Source organism: Leptinotarsa decemlineata, unplaced genomic scaffold (assembly GCF_025532065.1).
Source record: "Leptinotarsa decemlineata unplaced genomic scaffold, Ldec_3_MD MMD2_tig00026328_RagTag_RagTag, whole genome shotgun sequence".
In the NCBI taxonomy this organism is placed as follows: domain Eukaryota; kingdom Metazoa; phylum Arthropoda; class Insecta; order Coleoptera; family Chrysomelidae; genus Leptinotarsa; species Leptinotarsa decemlineata.
In genome coordinates, this window is record NW_027412688.1 from 6772630 (window position 1) to 6796033 (window position 23404).

Consider the following 23404-nt stretch of genomic DNA (forward strand, 5'->3'; position numbering starts at 1 on the left):
AAAATGTTTCTACTCGTAGGAAGAATATTTTAATGGCTAGTTATATCATATATGGCTCTATTCTTTTATATGTATATCTTTATTTTTGAATGACTGTACTTGTTTTAGTGCTCTTGCATTATATATTGACCATTCTTTTACATTTTATATGTCTTGTGGAAAAATAAATATTATTATTATCAACATCTCTACCAATGATTTTTTCAACAGACTTGTCTTTTCAACGTTTCAATCAGGTTTGCAGCAATAAGCTACATGCAAATATTTTTAGGGACGAAATATAACCTCGATATTCGCCCTCAATTCAAGATTCTATAGAGTGTAGACGTATTACGTCATGGCTCTATTCTTTTAGACAGAAGTAGATATCACATGTTTGTATTTTTCAGTGGGAAGAACGATTGGGTGGCATCACAATGAGAGAACTTTGATTCGAATGAAAAGAGAGATCTTGTGGTACCTCTTTGATAGGTCTTTCATTTCTTTTTTCAATACTGGTTCAACTTTTACAGTTATACCAGCATTTCCTGAGTAATTAGAAATTTCATATATTTCAAAAGAAATAGTTGTTGAAGTGAATAACATTAACTTTATTCACATATATTTATTTATATTTATTTTAATATATTTTGAAAAAATTAGTTGTTGAAGTTAATGAGATTTATTGTCCACCTATTCTAAATAATTTGGAAATTCTACCTGAATGAGGTATTGTGATTTTTATGCCAAAATTAGGTCATTATTGATCTTCAAAACAGCAAGTAATTCAGCTTTTAATCCTATAATATTTTCCTTCACATGTACCTATCATTCTTCAGAAATTATCGAATTCAATTATATTTATTATTATTATTCATCAATAAATAACGTTGCATTATATGTAACTATCATCTCGAATTGTTTTGGCCTTCGTGTTTGTTGCAAAGACTTCAATGTGCATATGACCCACGCTCCATATGTGATGGTCAGCCTCCACCAGGGTCCTCAAATCGTCGTCCTGAATTACTGTAGGCCGACCAATTTGGGACTCAACTTCGAGGCTAAGATTTCCGAAAGGAAATTTGGCAAACCAACGTCATTTCCAAAAGTCTTGTTGATTTTTCTGGCTGTTTCGGCGGCGCTTTGATTCAAATTTAATTCCTAGAGGAAGATCGCTTAACGACATCGTATACTATCAAGATGAAAGATGTATATGAAATTTGGAAAAAATAAATACAATCAATGGTTACATTATAAATTTCTCTATCAAATTAAAATATAAAAATACATACTAGAATAAATATTGATTGTAATATGAAGCTACAAACACACATGAAATTAAAACAGACAAATCTTTTGGAACAACCTAATATAACTTGAATAGTGTTATGATGCAACAAATTACATTTTCCCACACAGGTATTATTCATTGTAAAGTAGGTAATAAATTCAATCACATTTATCCTAATGAGGTCTCAATGATTCCTTACCTGTTACTATATAAAAAGAAGAGAACTGCTCCTGTATGCTCATAAGGTTAGTGTACTCCATACTGAACACATCAGTGAGTGAAATTTTTAAAATAATTGCCAAAAAAAATTTAAAGTGAAGAAATGGACACCATGGATTTTAAAAGTTGTGAAAAGCGTCTGGAGGAAAAATGGGATGAAGATAAAGCGAATTCACCATCAAACAAAGACACAGTGAAAGTTAAAATTGAGGATGGCATTGATGTTTACGAATATGACACCGAAAACGGAGTGGAAGTAAAAAATGAATTTGACATTGATATTGTTTATGAAGAACTCAGAAAGAAAACTGAAGAACAAGAATACAACTGTAGAGACATATTTAATGAACGATTCTCTGGTCCAACAGGCTTTTTTAGTTACGATATGAGTGACTGTGAGAGGAAAGATTGGCACAATAGTATGCGTGGAGAGGATTCAAAACCATTTGTGAAGCAGGAAACCAATCATGTGGCAGTTCAGCAGAAATCCCAAGTAAAACAGTTTCATTGCGCTGTTTGCTCAAAATCATTTATTCACAAATATCTTTTGACAAGACATTCCGCTATACATTCTGGAAAAAGATTATTCCGCTGCGATGTCTGCTCAAAATCTTTTTCCCGCAAGGACAGTTTAGCAGTTCATTCAAGAAGTCATTCTGGAAAAGGATTATTTAATTGTGAAATTTGCTCCAAATCTTTCACTTGTAAGAATAATTTGACCCGTCATTCAATGATTCATTCTGGAGAGAGGCCGTTTCAATGTGCTGTATGTAAAAAATCTTTCATTGATAAGGGCCATTTGACGGTTCATTTCAGAACTCATTCTGGAGAGAAGTCATTTCGGTGTGATGTCTGCTCAAAATCTTTTTCCCGCAAGGACAGTTTAGCAGTTCATTCAAGAAGTCATTCTGGAAAAGGATTATTTAATTGTGGAATTTGCTCCAAATCTTTCACTTGCAAGAATAATTTGACCCGTCATTCAATGATTCATTCTGGAGAGAGACCATTTCAATGTGCTGTATGTTCAAAATCTTTCATTGATAAGGGCCATTTGACGGTTCATTTCAGAACTCATTCTGGAGAGAAGTCATTTCGGTGTGATGTCTGCTCAAAATCTTTCACTCGCAAGAATAATATGATCCGTCATTCAATGGTTCATTCTGGAGAGAGACCATTTCATTGTGGTCATTGTTCGAAATCCTTCATCAGGAAATACGATTTAACCCGCCATGAAGGGACTCATGTTCTATTGAATTGTTTTTTATTTTGATGTGTGGCTGTAGGAGTGTTCAGAAAAGATCATTCACTATTTTCTTACAATAGTTGTGTGGTTTAATTTTCTAACATTTATTGTATGTATTTTAGCTGACTACATGTAACATCTCGAATTTTTTTGGCTTTCATGTTTGTTGCAATAAATTCAATAATTCAGCACATTTTGTACACATGAAGTGTAGGATTTCATGCCAGAGGTTCGCATTGCTCCTGTGAGAATATTTTTGGTACAATTGGTAATTAGATTGAAAGAGGTATATTTTCATGAGAGATTAGTTATTTAGAAAGGAGCCATCTCTTCACAAATAAATGTTATGTTCCTTCAGAAAATATTGAATTCAATTAAATTTACCTGATTTTGGTACTAATGATTCCAGCTCGATATATAGAAACGAGAACTGCCCCTTTATGTTTATAGCTTTAATGTATTTCGTATTGATCACAGCAGTTAGGAAGATAATTCAAATAATTTCTATAACAGTCTAATGAAATGAACACCATGGATTTTGAACGTTCTGAAAAGCGTCTGGAGGGAAAATGGGATGAAGATACAGTGAATTTATCAGCAAACGCTTAGTGTTGACATTGATATTGTTCATGAAGAACTCAACAAAAGAATTTTTGGTATGGATTTTGTAAGTTGCGAAAAGCGTAGAGATAGAATTTGATGAAGATACAGTGAATGTATCTGCAAACGTATACTACCTAGTGAAAGTGAAAATTAATGAAGACATTGATATTGTTTATGAAGAACTCTAACAGGAAATTCTCGATGCGGAAGAAAAAGAATGCGGCTATTGTGAAAATAGTGGCTCTAAATGTAACTGTCACAGGAAATATTGGCACGATAGTTGCGTGGTGAGGATTTGGCACGTGATTCAAAACCATCTGTGAAACGGGATATTAATCATTCGAACGGCCAAAGTGAAATGGAAAAGTTTCATTGTGACGTTTGCTCAAAATCATTCACTAGAAAGTATCTTTTGAAACGTCACTTAAATATACATTCTGGAGAAAGATTTCGTTGTGACGTCTATTCAAAATATTTTTCTGGCAGAGACCGCTTAACACTTCATTTGAGAAGTCATACTGGAGAGGGGTTATTTCAATGTAAAATGTGTTCCAAATCTTTCACTTGCAAGAATCATTTCGCTCGCCATTTGATGATTCATTCTGGAGAGAGACCATTTCAGTGTGGTGTTTGTTCAAAGTACTTCATCACAAAATACAAGTTAACCTACCATGAAGGATCTCATGCTCTAAAAATATAGTTTGATTGTGAAGCCTTGTTTTAGGACAATAACTAGCACGTTGAATCACTTGTAATGATATAATTGTAGTATAATGTAGTGTATGTATTTTACCTGACGGCATGTTATTCATTAATAAATAACTTTGCATTATATGTAGCTAACAGCTCGAAATATTTTATCCTTCGTGTTTGTTGCAAAGACTTCGATAGCTCAGCAAAAGTGCATATGAAACGCGCCATTTGTGATCTGTTGAGTAGGGAGGGTGAATGTAGGTCAACAGCACTTAGGACACATGTAACCCATTGTGCATTCTCCCAAAGAGTTGTCCTCCTAGGTCATCTTCCATCCTGTCCTTTCCAGGTGGACAGGTCTCTGGGAGACATCTCCATTATATCGGCAGGTGTAGGCCAGGACCCGCCGAACACACACTCTCTTATTGACGTTAGCTCCGGGCATTCGCATAGAACATGCCTGACAGTTTCATCTTCCTGCTCACACATCCTGCATAGAGGTGTGTCCACTAGCCCCATATTGTGGAGGCGTTTCCTCAGTTGACAGTGGCTATTCAGAAATCTTACTGTTAGGCGTAGATTTTTCCTGGTCATCGCCAGATATTTCTTCGGCGCCAGGTTCCCAGGGTCGCCAAGGGTGATCCTGGCAAGATCACATCCTTTGATTTCATTCCATCTCTTTAGGGATTGAGCATGGATGTAACATTCGACTAGTTCCGCAATTGTCGAAGTGATCAGGCCGTATAGGTATCACTGGGTCCTAAAATTCTTAGTCCAGCCGCTTCCTGGTTTAAAAAGTCAGCAATGCGACTCTCTTTACTTCTGTCGTGCCCTTTAATCCACCTCAGGAAAATGTTATTATTTACCGAGGCTTTGGCTAAATCTTGGTGGCACTCTAGTACTAGCCCTGAGGTAACACGTTGTCTGTTTAAGGCTAATAGGACTTGTCTGCTATTAGTGCAGATTGTTATATTTTTGCCAGAAATTCCTTTCTGTTTGAACCACGCTGGTATATTTTTCCGTTCCCAACTTAATCCTTAGGCTTAGTGGTCTAGAGTACACTCTACATCCTGAGCCTTCTTTGGTTTTTGAGCCGTCTGTATATATATTTGCGTATTGCATTAGTAGCATCTGACTCAGTATTCTGTTTTAATTGTATTTTGTAAGGTTTATTAAACACAAAGCTGGGTTCAATTGCATCTCTAGTTGCCTGCAGCAGAGGTTGCGCAGTAAGCGCTTCCCGCCATAGGCTCAGCCTCAATTGACCCATTCCTAACTTCGAGATTTACACCACCCGTTCGCAATCGTAACATGGCCATTAACGCAACCTCCTTAACGTACAGGTCCAGAGGGGTCAAACCAGTAGTTAATTCCATTGCCGCGGTTGGTGTTGTTCTCATGGCTCCTGTCATGTTTACCGTTTGTGATGGGTCAGCCTTCACCAGGGTCTTCAAATGCTCGTCCTGTAGGCCGACCAATTTGGGGCTCAACTTCGAGGCAAAGATTTCCGGAACGAAATTTGGAAAATCAACGTTGAACAGTGCGTTCATCAACACTGTCATTGCCAGAAGCCTTGATAGTTATTTTTCCATCGCTTAACGACATCATATAATATAAAGCTGGAACGAGGTAAAAATTTGACATTTCGCAAAAATAAAAGAATCAATGTAGACGTTACAAAATTCTCTATCGAATTAAATATACCAATACATAATAGAATAGATATTCATTGAGATATAGAGCTACAAACACGCATCACTTTAAAACGGACAAACGGACACAACTTTTGGAGCAACCCAATATACTTGCAAAAACCTATTGTATTTCAAATTTTTGTACACTCGAAATTATCAGCAATATGATGAGGTATGTTTTCACCGAATATTTCAATTCAATCTATCGTGATAGGGATATATTATTTTTTGATAATAGAATTGGATTGGAATTTATGAAAGTATTCACCTTGTCCAAAAATATATTCTTATTGTTCCTCTTCAAATAAATCTATCAAGGTGGAAAGAGGTAAAAATTTGAAATTTCGCAAAAATAAAAGAATCAATGTAGACGTTACAAAATTCTCTATAGAATAAAATATACCAATACATAATAGAATAGATATTCATTGAGATGTAGAGCTACAAACACGCATCACTTTAAAACGGACACAACCTTTGGAGCAACCCAATATACTTGCAAAAATATAAATCGTGTTTCAAATTTTTGTACACTCGAAATTATCAGCAATATGATGAGGTATGTTTTCACAGAATAATAACCAAAATGCTGACGAATTTTACGCCGAATATTTCAATTCTATCTATCGTGATAGGGATGTATTATTTTTTGATAATAGGATTGAATTGGAATTTATGAAAATATTCACTTTGTCCAAAAATATGTTCTTATTGTTCCTCTTCAAATAAATCTATCAAGCTTTCGATTCTTCTTTTCGATTCATCCTGAAAATTTAATGAGTGTTTTCTTTTTCACCTGATACAATGAAGTCTATTGAGTGTACAACAAATAGTGATTTTTTTTGTCACACAACCGAAATGTCTGAATACTCGAATATACTTGAATATTACCGAAATAATTTTCACATGGTTTTGATCTAACGAAAAAGAACTTTGACCCGCCGGCATTAAACCTGTTGACTGCATTTAGTGTTTTCCGAAAATTGAATTGAATTAAAAGCAACATGTAATTGATAGATTATCAGTTTTATGATTCAATCCATTGAAGGTAACAATTACTTTAGGTTCAAAATGTGATATAGGAAAAGTACGTAGAAAATATTATTAACTTAAAAAATATAACTACAACAAGCATTGAACAATACACAATGAAACATCGTTTAGGTACTAGAAACTCTATAGCCAAGATCGAAAATCGAATGGATGGTTTTTTGAGAAAACTCCTTCATTACGAATTTCATTATTTCGGACTTCCATTGTCTGATATTATATAAAATGATTTGAAATCCCTGAACGAACTAATAAAAAAGGAATAATTAAAAAGTAAATGAAAATAACAATTATATGAAGCAAAAAAAAACTGAAATGAAATAACAGTAAAATAAAATAGAAGTAAAAATAGAACAATTGAACAAAAATTAAAAATAAAAATCAAAGAATCAATAGCTTCCTAACTGTAGAACTCTGTAAAATACGGAGATACAACATCTACGCCCATTCAAGTTCCATCAGGGGTACCGCAGGGATTCCATATGGGCCCACTGCTGTTCAACTTGTTTGTATCGGACTTGGAGTTTGTTTTCAAATTTTCAGAATTTCTTATGTTTGCGGATAATCTCAAACTTTATCGAGCAATTACTTGCCGGGAAGATGCTGAATTAGTCCAAAAAGATCTCGAAGCTTTTTCCATGTGGTATAGAAATAATCTGATAGAGGTAAACATCGATAAGTGTCAAATCATTACGTTCGCAAAAATTAGAAGTCCAAAATTCTTTGAATATACATTGAATGATATATCTCTTGAAAGAGAAACAGTTATTCGCTTATTTCGATAGCGAAATTAATTTTAATCTTCAAGTATCAGAAATTGTGGCAAAAAGTCTCAAAATGCTAGGTTTCGTGTTGATAATTTCTACTGAGTTTTCAATTAAAACAAAAAAGATTTCATATTGTGCTTTCGTAAGATCAATTCTGGAATATTGTTCGGTTATATGGGACCCATTCTATAATGTAAATGTCGATTTGATTGAGAATGTTCAAAAGAAATTCTTAAGGAATTGTGTTTTTTACTTTGGTATTCAACTAAATGAATATGAATGCAGTCAACTATGAACTTGAGTTTCCGCTTCAAATTAATAAATAGTGTGATAAACTGCCCAGAACTACTTCAATCAATAACTTTTCATATCAAACAAGAAGATACGAGAAATACTGACATTTTTCATATGCATTTTTTCATACCAATTATGGTATGAACAGTCCGATTCCTCGTTTTCTGAAGCTGGGAAATTAATATCACCTTACCATTTTCTTTGTAAGTACCAGATTTGTTACATCTTTTTCCTTGTGAGTAGGTACCAGAATTGTTTCATCTTTTAATAATGTAGTCATTAGACATAAGGATTTATCCACACAGCACTAGATATTCATGGAATATTCCCTGTATATCATAAAACGAACGTATATATTCCAAATATTCATAGAATATTCTTGGAATATATACATGCCTTTAGAATATTCATAGAATATGCTTGAATGAATATGGCAGGATTATTCCCGAAAGAATGTGCATAGAATGTCTATAAATGGATTATTCTCCCTTGAATATTCTAAGAATATACCATATGATATATTCTTAGAATATATCCCCACGGTATATTTTGGAATGTTCTATACAATGGAATTTTGAATTATCTTATAATAACGTATCCAAAAATTCAATATTATTAAAAACAAAAATATTTGAAGATCTTAATCGAATGCATAACCTAATATATATAACCCTGATAGTGTTAACCAGTTTTTGAACTCAACGCAAAGATTCTGGATGAATTGCTCCAACAGCAACTGTTGGAAACGACAAAAAAATTTGAATGGGCCAATAAATGAACCAATTGCATCAATATATTGGTTAATTCTCATCCTATTTGTCTTTTTGTATTTGAAATTATTTAATTACAAAGCGAAAAATCCTGGAAACAGAGAAATGGGGAAGTGAATAATTGGAGTAAACGTTTCTCATTGGTCAATTGAAGTGTAGCGCGCGACAGTCGAATAAGCTCTGTGAAAGCGGCTGTCCCTTAATGCATGGTACATTTGCGTTTGCGTTAAATTCGACATTTGATTAAACATGGCGGTTGACGTGGCAGGTTCGCGTGTGTAATGCATGGTGTGTTGGTGTTATTATCAAAGTATAATTCTGTCACGTTCAGTGTACCATTTATAATTTGGGGTTGTCCAATTTGCAGTACAGCGAATAGTTTGATTTTGGATCTTCAAACAGGAGAGTTGCATCTATTCAGTCTTCAAGAAAAGTAAGTAAAATGCAAAAGTATCGATAGTAAAGTCATGGTGATTAACCTACTATACCTCATTTTAGGTTCGAAGAGAGTTGGTGTGTGGGATTTTTTGGTTTGACTAAGTACATGTTTGAACTATGATTTCAGTTGTGTATCTTCAATAGAGAAAAGTAAGTGAATAACACATTCTTTTGTATCATTTGTTTTCATAATTTTCATCACTCGTTTTCAAGATAGTATCAATTTGCCCAAAAGGAAACAGAGTGGTACCTGGTACAGGCAGGTGCTCCAAGGAACTGAAAACGTAATGATTACTTTTCAACAAGACTATGCAAGGTGCTCTCCAAGTCATAAAATGTTGTGAATGTTCATGAGTAACCTATGCGAAAAATATCTATTTGATTTTTATTCCAGTTTTATTGTGCCACTTTCAAATAGTGATAATGAACGTTAATGTACATTTTGTTCCAGGTATTACTATTGAAACACTGGCTGATGCATTGTTGGACAAATATAAGGAAAACTATTCTGGTGAGCAAAGTTTGAATAACTTTAAGTAAGTGAAATTCATTGAAGAACCCATCATACCATTCATTTTAAATACTTCATTTGTGGGTTTATTTTTCTAAGTGAGAAACGTAACCTAACCTATTTCTTGATGTAATACACTTTTTCTTTTTCAATGAAATGATATATTTATTATTTTTTAATTAGTGCTGATGAATTCACAGAGTTGTTATTTTAGTATATTTTTTTGTATACATTTGTTTGAGAGTAGGAATATCCTAATTTGAATACATTTCTAATATTTGTAATATGACAGTATTCAGGAATATTTTATTCAGTGAATAAATATTTTGAATTAGATTTTTTATTTTTAATATTGGTTGAAACGTCAAATATTTCAGTGTATATTGTTTTTAAAATATATTTGTTTATGAATATTATGTGTTTTATTACTTGTGTGAATCTTGTATCAAAATGCAATATATACATGCCTAATAGCGGTTACTCGTCACATTCTTGGAATATTCCAAATATTCCTAGAATATTCATAAAATATATTCAAAGAAAATTCTATGGTGTTTCTCTATTGTATATTCCTACAATAAACTAAGAATATCCTAAATATTTTATGAATTACAATTTACAATTTTACAAAACACTTAACGAAGTGTGAAATACAAAATACTGATATATCAGTATTTTGTATTTCACACTTTCATACTGATATATCAGTATTTTGTATTTCACACTTCGTTAAGTGTTTTGTAAAATTGTAAATTGTAATGTAGACATGAGACACGAGCATTCAAAAATACTTTGTAGTTCCTCACACTTTGTTAAATATGTTTTTGTAAATTGGCTTTGCAGTTGAATAAATAAATAAAAAGTTAAGAGATTCCAAGCCAAGTTACTTCACGACGTTTCGATTGTTAGTATCCACAATTGTCTTCGGGTGATGACTGGACTAATTCCTCCGAGAAATGACTATTCATGGGTCATTAGAGTACTTTTACTTTCCTTTTTTTGCTTCACCGGTTGGCGGTAGTTGGCTGTTTTTCGCTTGATTATGGGTTTCCATATGTTGAGTAGCCAAATCTCTGGAGCTGATGATCGATCTGAGCGGAACGTCGGAACGTCCTTTTTGTGGATTTTGGGTAGTCCATACAAGTGGCTTACTGTGGTGCGGTGTTAGCGATGATCTCTTCTTTTCCGAAAAATAGACCTTGTGTTTTTTCAAAATCTGGTACAACTTCCTTTCAGTTGATGCAGTAAAGTCCCGTACGATCTTCGTGTATTGTCCCTTCTGAAGAACATCTTCGATCTTCTGTTCGTAGAGGACAGTATCCATCACCACAGTAGCGTTGCCTTTATCCGCAGGTAAAATGTTGATGGTGTCTCTACATAGGCCATTCAAAGGTCTACGTTCTTCATTGCTGATGTTAGATGCTGGAACTGGTTCTCGATCCAGCTGTTCTCTGATTTTCCATCTGAATTATTCTGCCTCGGTCTGGTCATTAAGAGAACTGGTGGATTCCACTGCAGTAATTATCTCCAAAGTGGGTACAGATGTTGGCGCAATAGTTTACAGTTGGGTATTGTTTCCTTACTAACTTTCCCCACTTTCTGTTGTGGGTATTCTCCATGTCTTGGCGTTTCTTCAAGCACGTGCCTTCAAGCTTGGCAAAGATTGGTCCCTGATCCACTTCCAATGTCTCTCTTCTTATTTCTTCAAATCGTTTCCTGGCATCCTGCAACAAAGTTGACCTCTTCCAACGGTGATAATTAATTTGAGATCTTATCAGTGCTCGGCTGGCGCTTTTCAATATGTGTTTGGCTCTCTCTCCTGGGATTTGTGATTTCAGCAGAAAACCTTTTGGGATGATGTTGTTTTCTGTCGCTCTGCACAGAAAACTGAGGTGAGTTTCTTCCTTGGTGAGCTTGACCATAGCCTTCTCATATCCTCGGAATAAGTCGCTGGTTCCGGGTTTGGACCGGATATTCAACGTTTGTTTGAAGGTGATTGACAATGTTTCATGATAAATTTTATTATTTCGGACTTCCATTGTCTGATATTATATAACATGATTTGAAATCCCTGAACGAACTAATAAAAAAGAATAGTTGAAAATAACAATTATATTTTGCAAAGATTTTGCAAATTTTACCTGAAAAAGGTATTATGATCCATCCAATTACATTTTCCCACACAGGTACATATGATTTATTGTAAAACAGGTAATCTGTCCAATCAAATGTACTTTAATGAGGTCTCAATGATTCCTTACCTGTTCTTACATAAAAGGAAGAGAACTACAATTATATGCTCATGATGTTAGTGTACTCCATACTGAATACATTAGTGAGTAAAGTTATTAAAATAATTGCCGACAAAAATTATAGTAGTGAAATGGACACCATGGATTTTGATAGTTGTCAAAAGCATCTGGAGGTAAAATGGGATGGAGATAAAGCGAATTCACCATCAAACGAAGACATAGTGAAAGTTAAAATTGAGGATGAGATTAATGTTGTTCACGAATATGACACAGGGAAAATGAAAATTGAGGACCATATTGATATCATTTATGAAAAACTCAAAACTGAAAGTTTCGAAAGAGGAGCATCAGCGGCAGTTTAAATTGAGGATGATATTGATATCGTTAACGAAAAACGCAGAACTGAAAGTTTCGAAAAAGAAGTATCAGAATGTGATTTCCAGAGACAAACTTGCCGCGATACTTTGCAGTATCCTTTTGAATATGACAAAATCAACGTAAAAAATGAGGATGAGGTTGTTAGTGAAGCGCCATTCGATGGGAAAAATGACGCCGTTGAATATTCGAGGCATATTAGTCAAGTAATCGCCTCCAGTTCAAAAACCAACAAGGAATTGACGTCATTCAAGTGTGAAATATGTTCAAAGTCCTTCACTCGGAGGAGCAGTGTGACACTTCATTCACGAATTCATTCTAAAGAAAGAACATTTCATTGTGATACCTGTCCAAAATCATTTTTGCGTAAGGATCATTTGAAAGTTCATAAGATGGGGCATGATGCAATTAAACAGTTTCAGTGCGCTGTTTGCTCAAAATCCTTCATACATAAATGTCATTTGACAGTTCATTCCAGGATTCATTCCCGAGAAAAAATATTCTCTTGTGATGTCTGCTCAAAATCCTTCTTACGTAAGGATCATTTGAAAGTTCATAAAATGACCCACGATAGTATAAGAAAGTTTCGTTGCGCTCTTTGCCCAAGTTCCTTCGTTTTTAAAGTCCATTTGACACGTCATTCAAGTATTCATTCTGAAGAAAGACCATTTGCTTGTGATGTTTGCCCAAAGTCCTTCAGTATAAAATCTTATTTAACTCGTCATAAAAGGACCCATATTTGAAATTTATAGTTTAATTTTCGAATCTGTCCAGCATTACTCAATGAAGGGTTTTAATAGAATATTTAAGAGAAAATAAATGTAATACAATGCCGTATGATGATTTTGTTTTTATTGTACCTACTTTAAATGTAATTCTCTTAGCCACTTGATTCTTTTCTGATAATGCTCCAAAAGTGTTCATGTGTGTGTAATACAAATTCTTATATACTTCGAAAGGATCCTGTATTACCAACTGAATGAGTTTCAGTTTGTAATACAGTAAAGGATTTCCGAAACTCCCAACAGCTTTCGAAATCAAATCAAAAATATCAAAATATACTTTATTGTCCGAAGATTTGTATCTTGTTGACAAAGTCCAAGAAATACAATGTAGATATAGAAAAAGTTCTAATAATGTATAAATCTAGATATAAAAAAAGTTCCAAAAATGTATAAATGTAAATATAAAAAAGTTCTAAAAATGTAAATGAAACACTACCATGTAAAAAGTGGTAGTGCAAAAAATAAATTGTTAGTTTATTGTTGAAAGGATTCACCAAAATACTCTTCCAAACTATAATAGGGTCTATCAACAAGTAGATTCTTCACCTCTTTTTTGAAATGAATGTTGCTTAGATTTGCAGATCTCATTTCTAATGGTAAATGATTTAACATCTTACCACCATTGTAGTATATGGAATACTTGATTATATTCGAAGTTGGAATGAGAAGTCTAAAGGTATAATTTATTACGAGTAGCATAAGGAGTAGAGGCAAAGTTGAACTTCGATTTATGTTCATTAAGGCAAACCGTCTCTAGCCCTGCGTAGGTCGCGCTCGATCTCTCAGATGTATGACGCATGTGTTTTCAAATTATATCTGTAATTCGCCGAATTTTAAACTGTGCTTCTTGCTAGCTTGCTATATGTGTTTCTTCTATGCATTCATGTGGCTAACGTTAGTAGGTCTCTGCAGTGTGACTTGTAAACAGCTGATTCCTAACCTCTTGTTGTATTTACATCTGACAGATACTGCGCGACCTTTTGTGTGACACTATTTGACGTCTGAAAATATGGATTCTAAGAGATTATTTGATCTTACAAACCCTGATGATGTTGAATATTTGACACAGTTTGCGTTTCAAGATAATGAAGAACTCAAAAACAATGAAATTCTGGACGAAAGTGATTGTGATGAAGATGATATAATTGAAACTGAAATTCTTCATTCGGACATTGAAAGTGGTAGTGAAGTTGGGGTTCAATGAAGACTGCTATGCAGGATACTATTTAGGGAAAGACAATACAAAATGGGGAAAACACGTACCCACGAAAGTCAAAAATAGAATGCCGCATAACATCCTTACAAAAATACCTGGAGTAATTGGGTCCGCCAAAGGTATAAAAACTGTTCTCGATTCCTGGAAGTGCTTTTTTTCTGACGAAATGATAGATCTCAGTGAATTCTACTAATCTGAGTATACAGACCATACAACCGAATTATAGTCGTGAAAGAGATATAAAATTGACTGATTCAATTGAAATGAAAGCTTTCTTTGGTCTCTTGTACCTAGCAGGTATTTTGAGAAGTGGCAGACAGTCTTTAGAAGATTTATGGTCAACAGACGGCATGGGTGTTGAGTTGTTCAGAACAACTATGTCTCTTAGAAAGTTCAAACTTTTGTACAGATATTGTAGATTCGACGATAAACGTACAAGAGTTGAAAGAAAAAAAATTGACAAGTTGGCTCCCATTCGAGATTTGTTCGACCTTTTTGTGAACAACTGCAAAGCATGTTATTCCGTCGGCCAAAATGTTACGATAGATGAAAAACTTGAGGGTTTTAGAGGAAGATGTTCTTTCAGACAGTACATTCCCTCAAAACCCAATAAGTATGGAATAAAAATATTTGCCCTAGTAGATTCCAAATTATTTTATACCGTCAACCTAGAAGTGTATGTCGGCAAGCAACCTGAGGGACCCTTTGAAGTTAGTAATACACCTACTGACTTGGTACTGCGCCTTGCTGAACCTATCTATGACACCGGAAGAAATATCACCGGAGACAGTTGGTTTACCAACCTAGAGCTCGTAGAAAAACTAAAGAATAAAAAGCTTTTATATGTTGGCACAATAAAAAAAAACAAAAGGCAGATTCCACCAATATTTTTAAACGTCAAAGAAAGGGTACTACATTCATCTATGTTTGGATTCAGTAAAACAGCCACTTTGGTATCGTATGTGCCAAAAAAAGGCAAAAATGTATTACTCTTATCATCGTTGCATTTTGACGATGATATTGATGAAGGCACAGGGGATCAACATAAACCTGAAATAATCACATATTATAATGCCACAAAATCAGGAGTTGATACTGTAGATCAGCTATGTGCCACATATAACTGTGCACGAAATACAAGAAGATGTCCAATGGTAATCTTCTTTTCTATGATGAATATTGCAGCCATCAACGGAATGATAGTTTTTGCTGATAATAAAAATGCCTTTGCAAATAGGAGGGAATATTTACAGATGCTAGTTCACAGTTTAGTTGCAGAACATCTTGGACGTAGGGGACAAATAACAAGTCTTCCAACACATCTACAACAGGCACTCAACAAGTATAATCCTGTTTCAGAAAAAAAGCATTCTCCACAAAAAGTAGATAACATCAGAAAAACCTGCAGACCGTGCTATTCAAAAAGTAAAACAAGAAGACTGACAAAGTACAGATGCCGCAAATGTGAAGATTATTTTTGTTTAGTACATGCCACAATGCTCTGTCAAAAATGTTTCGATGAGGACACTAATCAAAGTTCAAATTCTGACTGAAACGATTATTTCTGATTTTTGTTATGTTTTTCTATTCAAGCATTATTCATCACATGTTATGTTAAACGTATATGGTGTTCTACCTTAAATCATGTTTTTATTTTATTATAAGGTTAAGGTTTGCTTTTATGTTTATATAAGAATTTATTAATTTATGTTGACTTTTTCTAATTCAATAAAAGTACCTCATATTTGTTTTTGTTTTCATTAATACGACAGTAGTTCGATAGAATATCATTTTTAAGTTCATACATCTGTGAGATACCGCGCGACCCCCTATGATCCACAACAACACGCGACCTACGCAGGGCTAGGATAGAAAGTGCGATGACTGTTAAAATTTTATTGGCAGTGAACAAGTTATTGCACGATTCTCTAGATTTAGTTTACAGATACATCTTAGTTCCCTCTTCTGTAATATCAATACAGAAGAGAGAAGGGATGAGTTGCATGCTCCCCAAAAAGGTATTCAATAACGTAGTTGAGATTCAATAAGTGCATGGTAAACGGTCTTTGCGATATGGAAGTCCAACTCATTTGGAACCACTCTAACTGCATAACATCCGGACTAGATCTTACTCTTGAGTTGTTCAAGGTGTTCATAAAATTTCCGCCTATTATCAATGAATACACCGAGAAATTTTGTGTTTAATTTATTCTGTAATATAACAGCGTCTATTGTAAATTCATCCAGCGAACATTTAAATGATATTATATTCGTTTTGGATGCATTGAGACAGATAGAGTAACTTTGCATCGCACCAGTTCTTCACCTTCTTCAAGTCGGATGATATTATTTTATTTAGCTCCACTGAGTTTTTTTATTCCACAGTATTGTAGTATCATCCGCGAATAGAGTGAAACTACCAGATATGTCAATCATAGAGATGTCATTCATATGACATCTCTATGATTCATTCATATTCAGAAATAGAATAGGGCCTAACACAGAACCCTGTGGTATACCAGATTCAATGGTCCTGTTGTCCGAGAGTTCCGTGGTCACAATTTGACTCCGACCTGAAAGGTACGATTCAAACCAAGTGTTCGTTATGTAATAAGTTGGATATATTATTTTTCGTTAAATATTGACTGCCAAAACAGATGGGGTTTTCATAGAAAAGGGGAACCTTTATCAGCTTTCAGAAATAACTTTAGGTCAACAAGAGCGAAGCCAATCAAAGGAAAAGTCGTTCAAATTAACTGCTCGATGTTTAAGAAATCTGATATTTTAGAACATTCTACCTCATCATTCATCTCATTATCATGACGTTGAGGGTCGAAAATATATTCTTCAGTCTGTGTACCCCATTTAGAATAATAGTCAGAAAGTACTTGAACGTATAATAAATATCGAAATTCATGTTATGAGTTCAAAGGTTTAACGACATGCTGAAATTAAGGCATCCGAGATTGTCTACATACCTCTTATTCAAGACAGAGAAAATATCAAAATAACCCTTGCCGTAACATCTATATATCAGTAGCAGGCTCACGACATTAGGAATACCGGGAAACAGTCGGTAATTCTTGCGGACTTCTTCGGAGTACCAGTCTTAGAAACAATTTCAGACTTTCTGATTGGTGGGAATTTTCACATCCCCTAACAGAGTTAAGTTTGGAAATTTTTGAGAAAGAATTAAGGCAGTCGTGCGCAGACCCGCGAGGAGTTCGCGGTATTTTGACCGGGTTGCTTCCTTCCGGACATGGTTCCGGAGACCCGGTGTCGTGAAAGGTTTCAGACTTGTTAATTATTCGCGGTTGAATTGAATTGAGGTGAAAAAGAGTAATAGCGTACGAAGTCAGTCGTGCGCAGACCCTAGGGTCGTTTGGGGGCTTTTAGCCGGGGCGGTTGGCCCCTTTGGGAAGGTTGCTGAGAAAGCTATTGAAGAATTTTAAGACTGGGTTGCGAGGGGATTTCAGCGGTGATGCATATTCGCGGTTTATTTGGCTAGCTGACTTGAGGTAAAAAAGTCGGGAGCGTACGCACTCAGAAGTAGGTCGGTTGGACTTCCTTCCTACGAAGTTCTGAGTAAATTCTGGAGGTACTAAAATACGAAGTTGTTCAGGGCACCGTTTTGCGAGGTGTTTTGGGATTGACAAATAATCGCGGTTTAGTTGAATTGAGATAAAGGCAGTCGTGCGCGGAGATTTGGTGAATCCAGTTAAATTTCCTACAATAGCTGGAAATTCTGGAGGAAATTTTGAGTGAATTGAAATAGAGAGATATTTCAAGTCACTGTTTAGACAAGTGATACTTACTGGGTTTTGGAAGTGTTCGCCGTTTGATTCAATTTAGTTGATTTAGAGAATATTTTCGAGTTCCTGGTAAGAGTTTTTGGGGAAAGAGTGGCTTTTGTCGGAGACTTCAGGAGAGTCCATGTACGTTAATTTGGTGAGCGTATTTAAAAACAAGTCTGATATATAGTATAGTTATTGCATGCGTGTGTGTGATATACTGTTTGGAAAGATTTTCAAGGAACTAGGTATGAAGGTGGTTTTTAAAACAAGTCATACACTGCAGAACCTTTTGGGAAGTCCAAAAGACAAAGTCGAGAATTCCGAAAAGTCTGGAATTTACGAAATTGAATGTAAGGACTGCGATGCAAAATATTATGGACAGACAAAAAGATCTATTAAAGTGAGATATAAGGAACACATAGCACACTTAAAATATGGAAGACCTGAAAAATTAGCAGTCGCCAATCATATTTTGCAACAAAACCATTCCATAGACTTCAGTTCTTTAAGATTAGTTATAGTCTATTTCAAAAGAGTGTAGAGTAATAAATCATGAAGTGTCATAAAATTTGCCTGAATTTCGTTGTCGTCCATGGGCGTAGGCAAATCTTAGAATTATTAAACTTAATAATTAAAGTAAATTAAAAATTACAGACATAGATAATAATAAAAGGCCATTTTTGGGAAGTAATTTGGTCTAAAACTAAGTACCTACATGTATTTAGGTAAGTAAAATTTCTTAAAAAAAGATTAAGATTAATTTTAGTGGTTCTTGTAAACTTATTTAATATGCAATTTGGGTTCATATACTTGAGCATGATTTCTCAAAAAAGGGTTAACACTTAGTTCCGAGGTGCCATGTCATTATAATAATCCCTTTTTGACCCTGCCCACCAATCATGCAATACCTATTAAACCCAGGTAATTAAGAAAAAGGGTTTAAATATATCGTAATGGTGTCTTAAACATTCGAGTTATAATAGTAATTGTTACTACACCAATTAAACGTACAGTGATATTGTGATATAGAAATAGTGAAAAAGTTATAAAATGGGGACATTTACTCCAAAATATAACAAGTTCTCGCCAAGCTTTCATAGAAGGCCTTTCGACGGGTATTAAAGTGCCTTCGGGAAAAGGGAAGAGGCTTATAATTGCTCACATTGGAAGCGAAGACGGATTTTTAAAAGAAGGTTTGTTAAGCTTTGAGTCGTGCCGGACGGGAGATTATCATGAGGACATGAATTCGGATGTCTTCGAAGACTACTTCGGGGAAATGTTAAAATTTCTTTCAGCTGATTCGGTCGTGGTTATGGATAATGCAAGCTACCATTCAAGGCGCTTAGAGAAGGTACCAACTTCAGCTTGGAGAAAGCAAGAAATTATTAACTGGCTGTCAAATAAAGGTATTCAGTTTGAGACGAATTCAGTAAAGAAGGAACTACTAGCCATAGTAAAACAACATAAATCTCGCTTCATGAAATATGCCGTAGAAGATGTAGCAGAAAAGTATAAAGTAACTGTGCTGCGCCTACCGCCATATCATTGCGAATTAAATCCTATAGAACTTATATGGGCACAAGTTAAAGGATATGTTGCAAGGCACAATACCACATTTAAAATGAAAGATGTCAAGGTATTGTTTGATCAAGCCATTATGGAAATCACATCAGAAAACTGGCAAAAAGCAATCCAGCATGTTTTAAAAGAGGAAGATAAAATGTGGGAACTGGACAACTTGGTCGATCAGGTGGTTGACCCTATAATTATAACACCAGGGGATGATGACAGTTCTTCGGATGAAGACTATACTGATGTAGAATAATTTAATTGAATTGTAAATATACTGTAGCGGGATAAGCAATCTGGACAGAGACCAGTGTATCAGTGACAGTGACACTTTTGCTTAGGTTAGGGTTTAGAATTAAGGGTAGTCTGAATAATTATTTTCTCGGAAGGTTCTCGAAAATTGTACCTAGTAATCTCTAGAACATTCAATTAGGGTATAAATAGAGTGTTGTTAAACGTTAAGGGAAGTTCACAGTTTTAGTATTGTTCAAGTGTCAAATTGTAATAACGTATCCAGTAAAGTTCTTGTCGTTTTTGTGAATAAATTGATTTAAAGTCCCCACAAGTGTTTCAATACGTAAAGTTCGTTCGTGTGTGTTTGTGAGTATTTCCCGATTTCGGTTCGTATATATTTTATTGTTACATTTTATATTTTTTTAATAACACTGTTCTGCTGTATTAAATTTTTATTTCCTTTAATATAATTTTTATGAATGCATATTCTTTTGGCAATTATCCCACTAGCGCGCCTCTGGCTCAGTATTTATCCGTCGATAACAATGGACAAATCCCTTTAAACAGGGTGATACCTACCTGCTCTTTATGAAACGACATAATTTTGCAATGCGGACTAGGGAAGTGACAGAATTTATTGACGGATCACCCTGTAGCGCTTTTGAATACTTAATGAGATTTTATTACTCTACACTCTTTTGAAATAGACTATAGACAAGTTAATAACAACAGGCAACTAGATGCCTATGAGAGTGTGGAAATAAGTAAACATAATAATATAATGAATAACGATAACGGACCAATACCAAATAGCATACTATATAGCTTGTTGAAATAATATTGTTGGGTTTACTGATTACTACAAAAAAACACATTGTAAATATATTTAGATAGGCAATATTGTGAAAATGATTTAATATAGCTGAAAATTCTTCTATATATAGCTCTAACATTTAAACACACATAAGGACATATTGTAAATAATAGAAAGGCCAATTGTAAAATTAATTTAGGGTGGTACACATGTATGGGTGGTATTACTGATTACCTACCTGTATGATGTACCTGATTAGTATAAGTAGCTTTAGTTTTGAGTAGTTATTAGTTTTATCTTCCTCTTGATCACTTGGTGATCGAAACACGTGTCGAGGTGTAAAAATAACGATTTGGTGTTGGGAAAAAACTCCGGTAATATGCATGCGTATGTGTTTTATATTTTCGAATTGGTACATAGGGTATTGGTGAAAATTTACCATATAGCTACAAATCGGGTTCCCTTTTTCATTTTAATAGGTTATTATAGGTTATCGCATTTTCCTATGTTATACAGGGAGGAGCGATTAAGTGGGTCTCTCAATAGTTTCTCAGAGTTGTATTTTATTTTGTTTTTAAAGCAGATCTAGCAGAATTCAGGCAAAGCATACATATGTCCTTAGTGATGTTATTTCAATTTTTAGAGGAATAATCCTGTCATTTTGTTTTAGTGGTTTAATCATATTTTTTACGTGGTTATAATTATATATTTTTTTCTTTCATATAGTTTAAATAACGTTCAGTACCTAAAACATATATAAAAGAATAGTTTCAAAATTATGTTATGTAGGTTAAACTTCAGTATCAATTTTTGTTCATTTTATTTTATCAATTGTTAATCCGATTATTCTGCCGACTTTATCCATCAATAAAGTTGGTTTGTGAAAACTCTGCTAATATTATTTCATTCCCTCGAACCCCTAAAAGACCATTCATTTAGGCCGTGGCCAAATCCAGTCTCTGAGATATAATTGGTGGCATAACCAAACCATTGCTCTACGAAGATAAAAAGGTAAAAAATTCAACTGTTGACCAAGTCGCCCACTAATTCTCAATCCTTGTGATCAGGACGGATTTCAAACTTTTTCTGATCTGGTGGCAGCAACTCTCGCACTACCAAACTAAATTAAAAAATAAATACCTTAGGGTGAACGATCCTATATACAGGCGGGGTGTATTTTTCTGGTGCGAGTATAACTGAGATAATTATTATATATCTATATATATAGGGATCGCCAATTCAGACCGGCGGTCATTTATTACAGTTACACCTCTACATCCATGTTTATCAAGTTTTCTTAGTAAAATTTTAAGATTGACGTATAATCAAACGCATTTGAAATATCGCAAAAAAATTGCAGCGGCTACTCCACCAGCATTCAACGTGCACGTCGTCTTGAGTTCATTCAGGTTGGAGCCCAGCTCCCTTACCCTTTTGGCTGATCTTTGTCGAAGAAGGACAAATGGGTTCATGACTGAAGGGATGTTGACGGCATGAAGTCCTCAGACATCAGTGCCGCCTTTCACACGGGTACCCCTACCTGGCTGGGGTGGGAAGGATGAAAGATCTGTTCATCCTTTAACGGGGGACATGAGGGGCTCATTCGACAGAATGTTGGGGCCTTCTATATCGGGACAGGTTGTCTACAGCTTCCTTAACTATAACGGATTTTCGACGGGTTTCGCGCTATCAAAATCTCACCAGCATTCACTTTAGAGTAAATTCAATATGAAGAAGAGAAGATAGCGTATTTTGTATACACTAGTCAATTGTAAGTATACGGACTCTGTGAAATAAATGTGGAAGGTGCTGTAGTTTCCTGAAAGGCAAATGTTGAGTGGGGCCATCTTGAGTGATGTTGAAGCATTTCAAATATTTGAGGAAAACTGCATCAACTCATATCTCACTGGGTAAACACAAACCGTTTTTCAAATGTACCTATTTGTCTATATTGAATGTAAGTATAAAATATTTTTTCTTTATTATTGAAATTCGGTTGAAATAAAGAACTGATAGTGTTTTTTGGGTTTATTAACGTAGTGCTGACAAAAAAACAATTGACGATTCATTTCAAAAAGCATATGTTTTTAAATGAGATACCCTGTATATTTGTACCTCAATCGATTGCCAAGTTGTGAACTTTGAGGTGAGCTGGAAAGTTTGTAGACTAACGCACAGATGGCGCCACTAGTATTAAGTCCATTCAACTTTTAGCATAGTATAAAGATAATGCCGGAACACTTGGCACATGTGCTCATATATCAAGTATTCTTTGGTTCATTGGATATGCCAGACATGAAACAAATGTCAAGTATCCGTTGACAAACTTGTTGGACTGCATTATCGATGCAGGAAATCAAAATGGAAATAAGGTGGAACCTCATATCATTGACTGAATACGCTTTAGTTCGTGCAACAAACTCTTTAAGTTTCGTTGATTAATTATTATTTCAATGTATAATATGTGTTTTATCAAATTTCCACAAAGTGTTATTCTTCAATAAATCTTGTGATACGGTTTTTCATACATATTCTGTAATACAATTGACTTCTATTATTGTCCCCCGTATCACCCCCTATATATCAATTGAATCATCTTCTTCTATTGTTTTCATAATGTTATAAAAATAATTTTTTTACTCCTCGGATTATGGCTTTATACGTCACCCTCTGTATTGTCTGCAATTATTGGCAAACGGTACTGAAAAGACACAAGACCCATGAAAGAATTGCTAGAGCGCATGATACAATTTTCGAGAGAAATGAAGTTACAAAATATCATGGCCTATTTCTCCAACTATTTTGCCGACTTT

The 23404-nt window shown here is 34.7% G+C and overlaps 1 protein-coding gene across 1 annotated transcript; it reads left to right on the forward strand.

Annotated features, from left to right (window-relative positions):
• The first annotated feature begins 1088 nt into the window (after nucleotides 1-1088).
• Nucleotides 1089-2913, forward strand: LOC141485637 (uncharacterized). Its single transcript, XM_074182712.1, has one exon. The coding sequence runs from the start codon at nucleotides 1593-1595 to the stop codon at nucleotides 2757-2759; it is 1167 nt and encodes a 388-aa protein (XP_074038813.1). The 5' UTR covers nucleotides 1089-1592; the 3' UTR covers nucleotides 2760-2913.
• Nucleotides 2914-23404: the final 20491 nt, after the last annotated feature.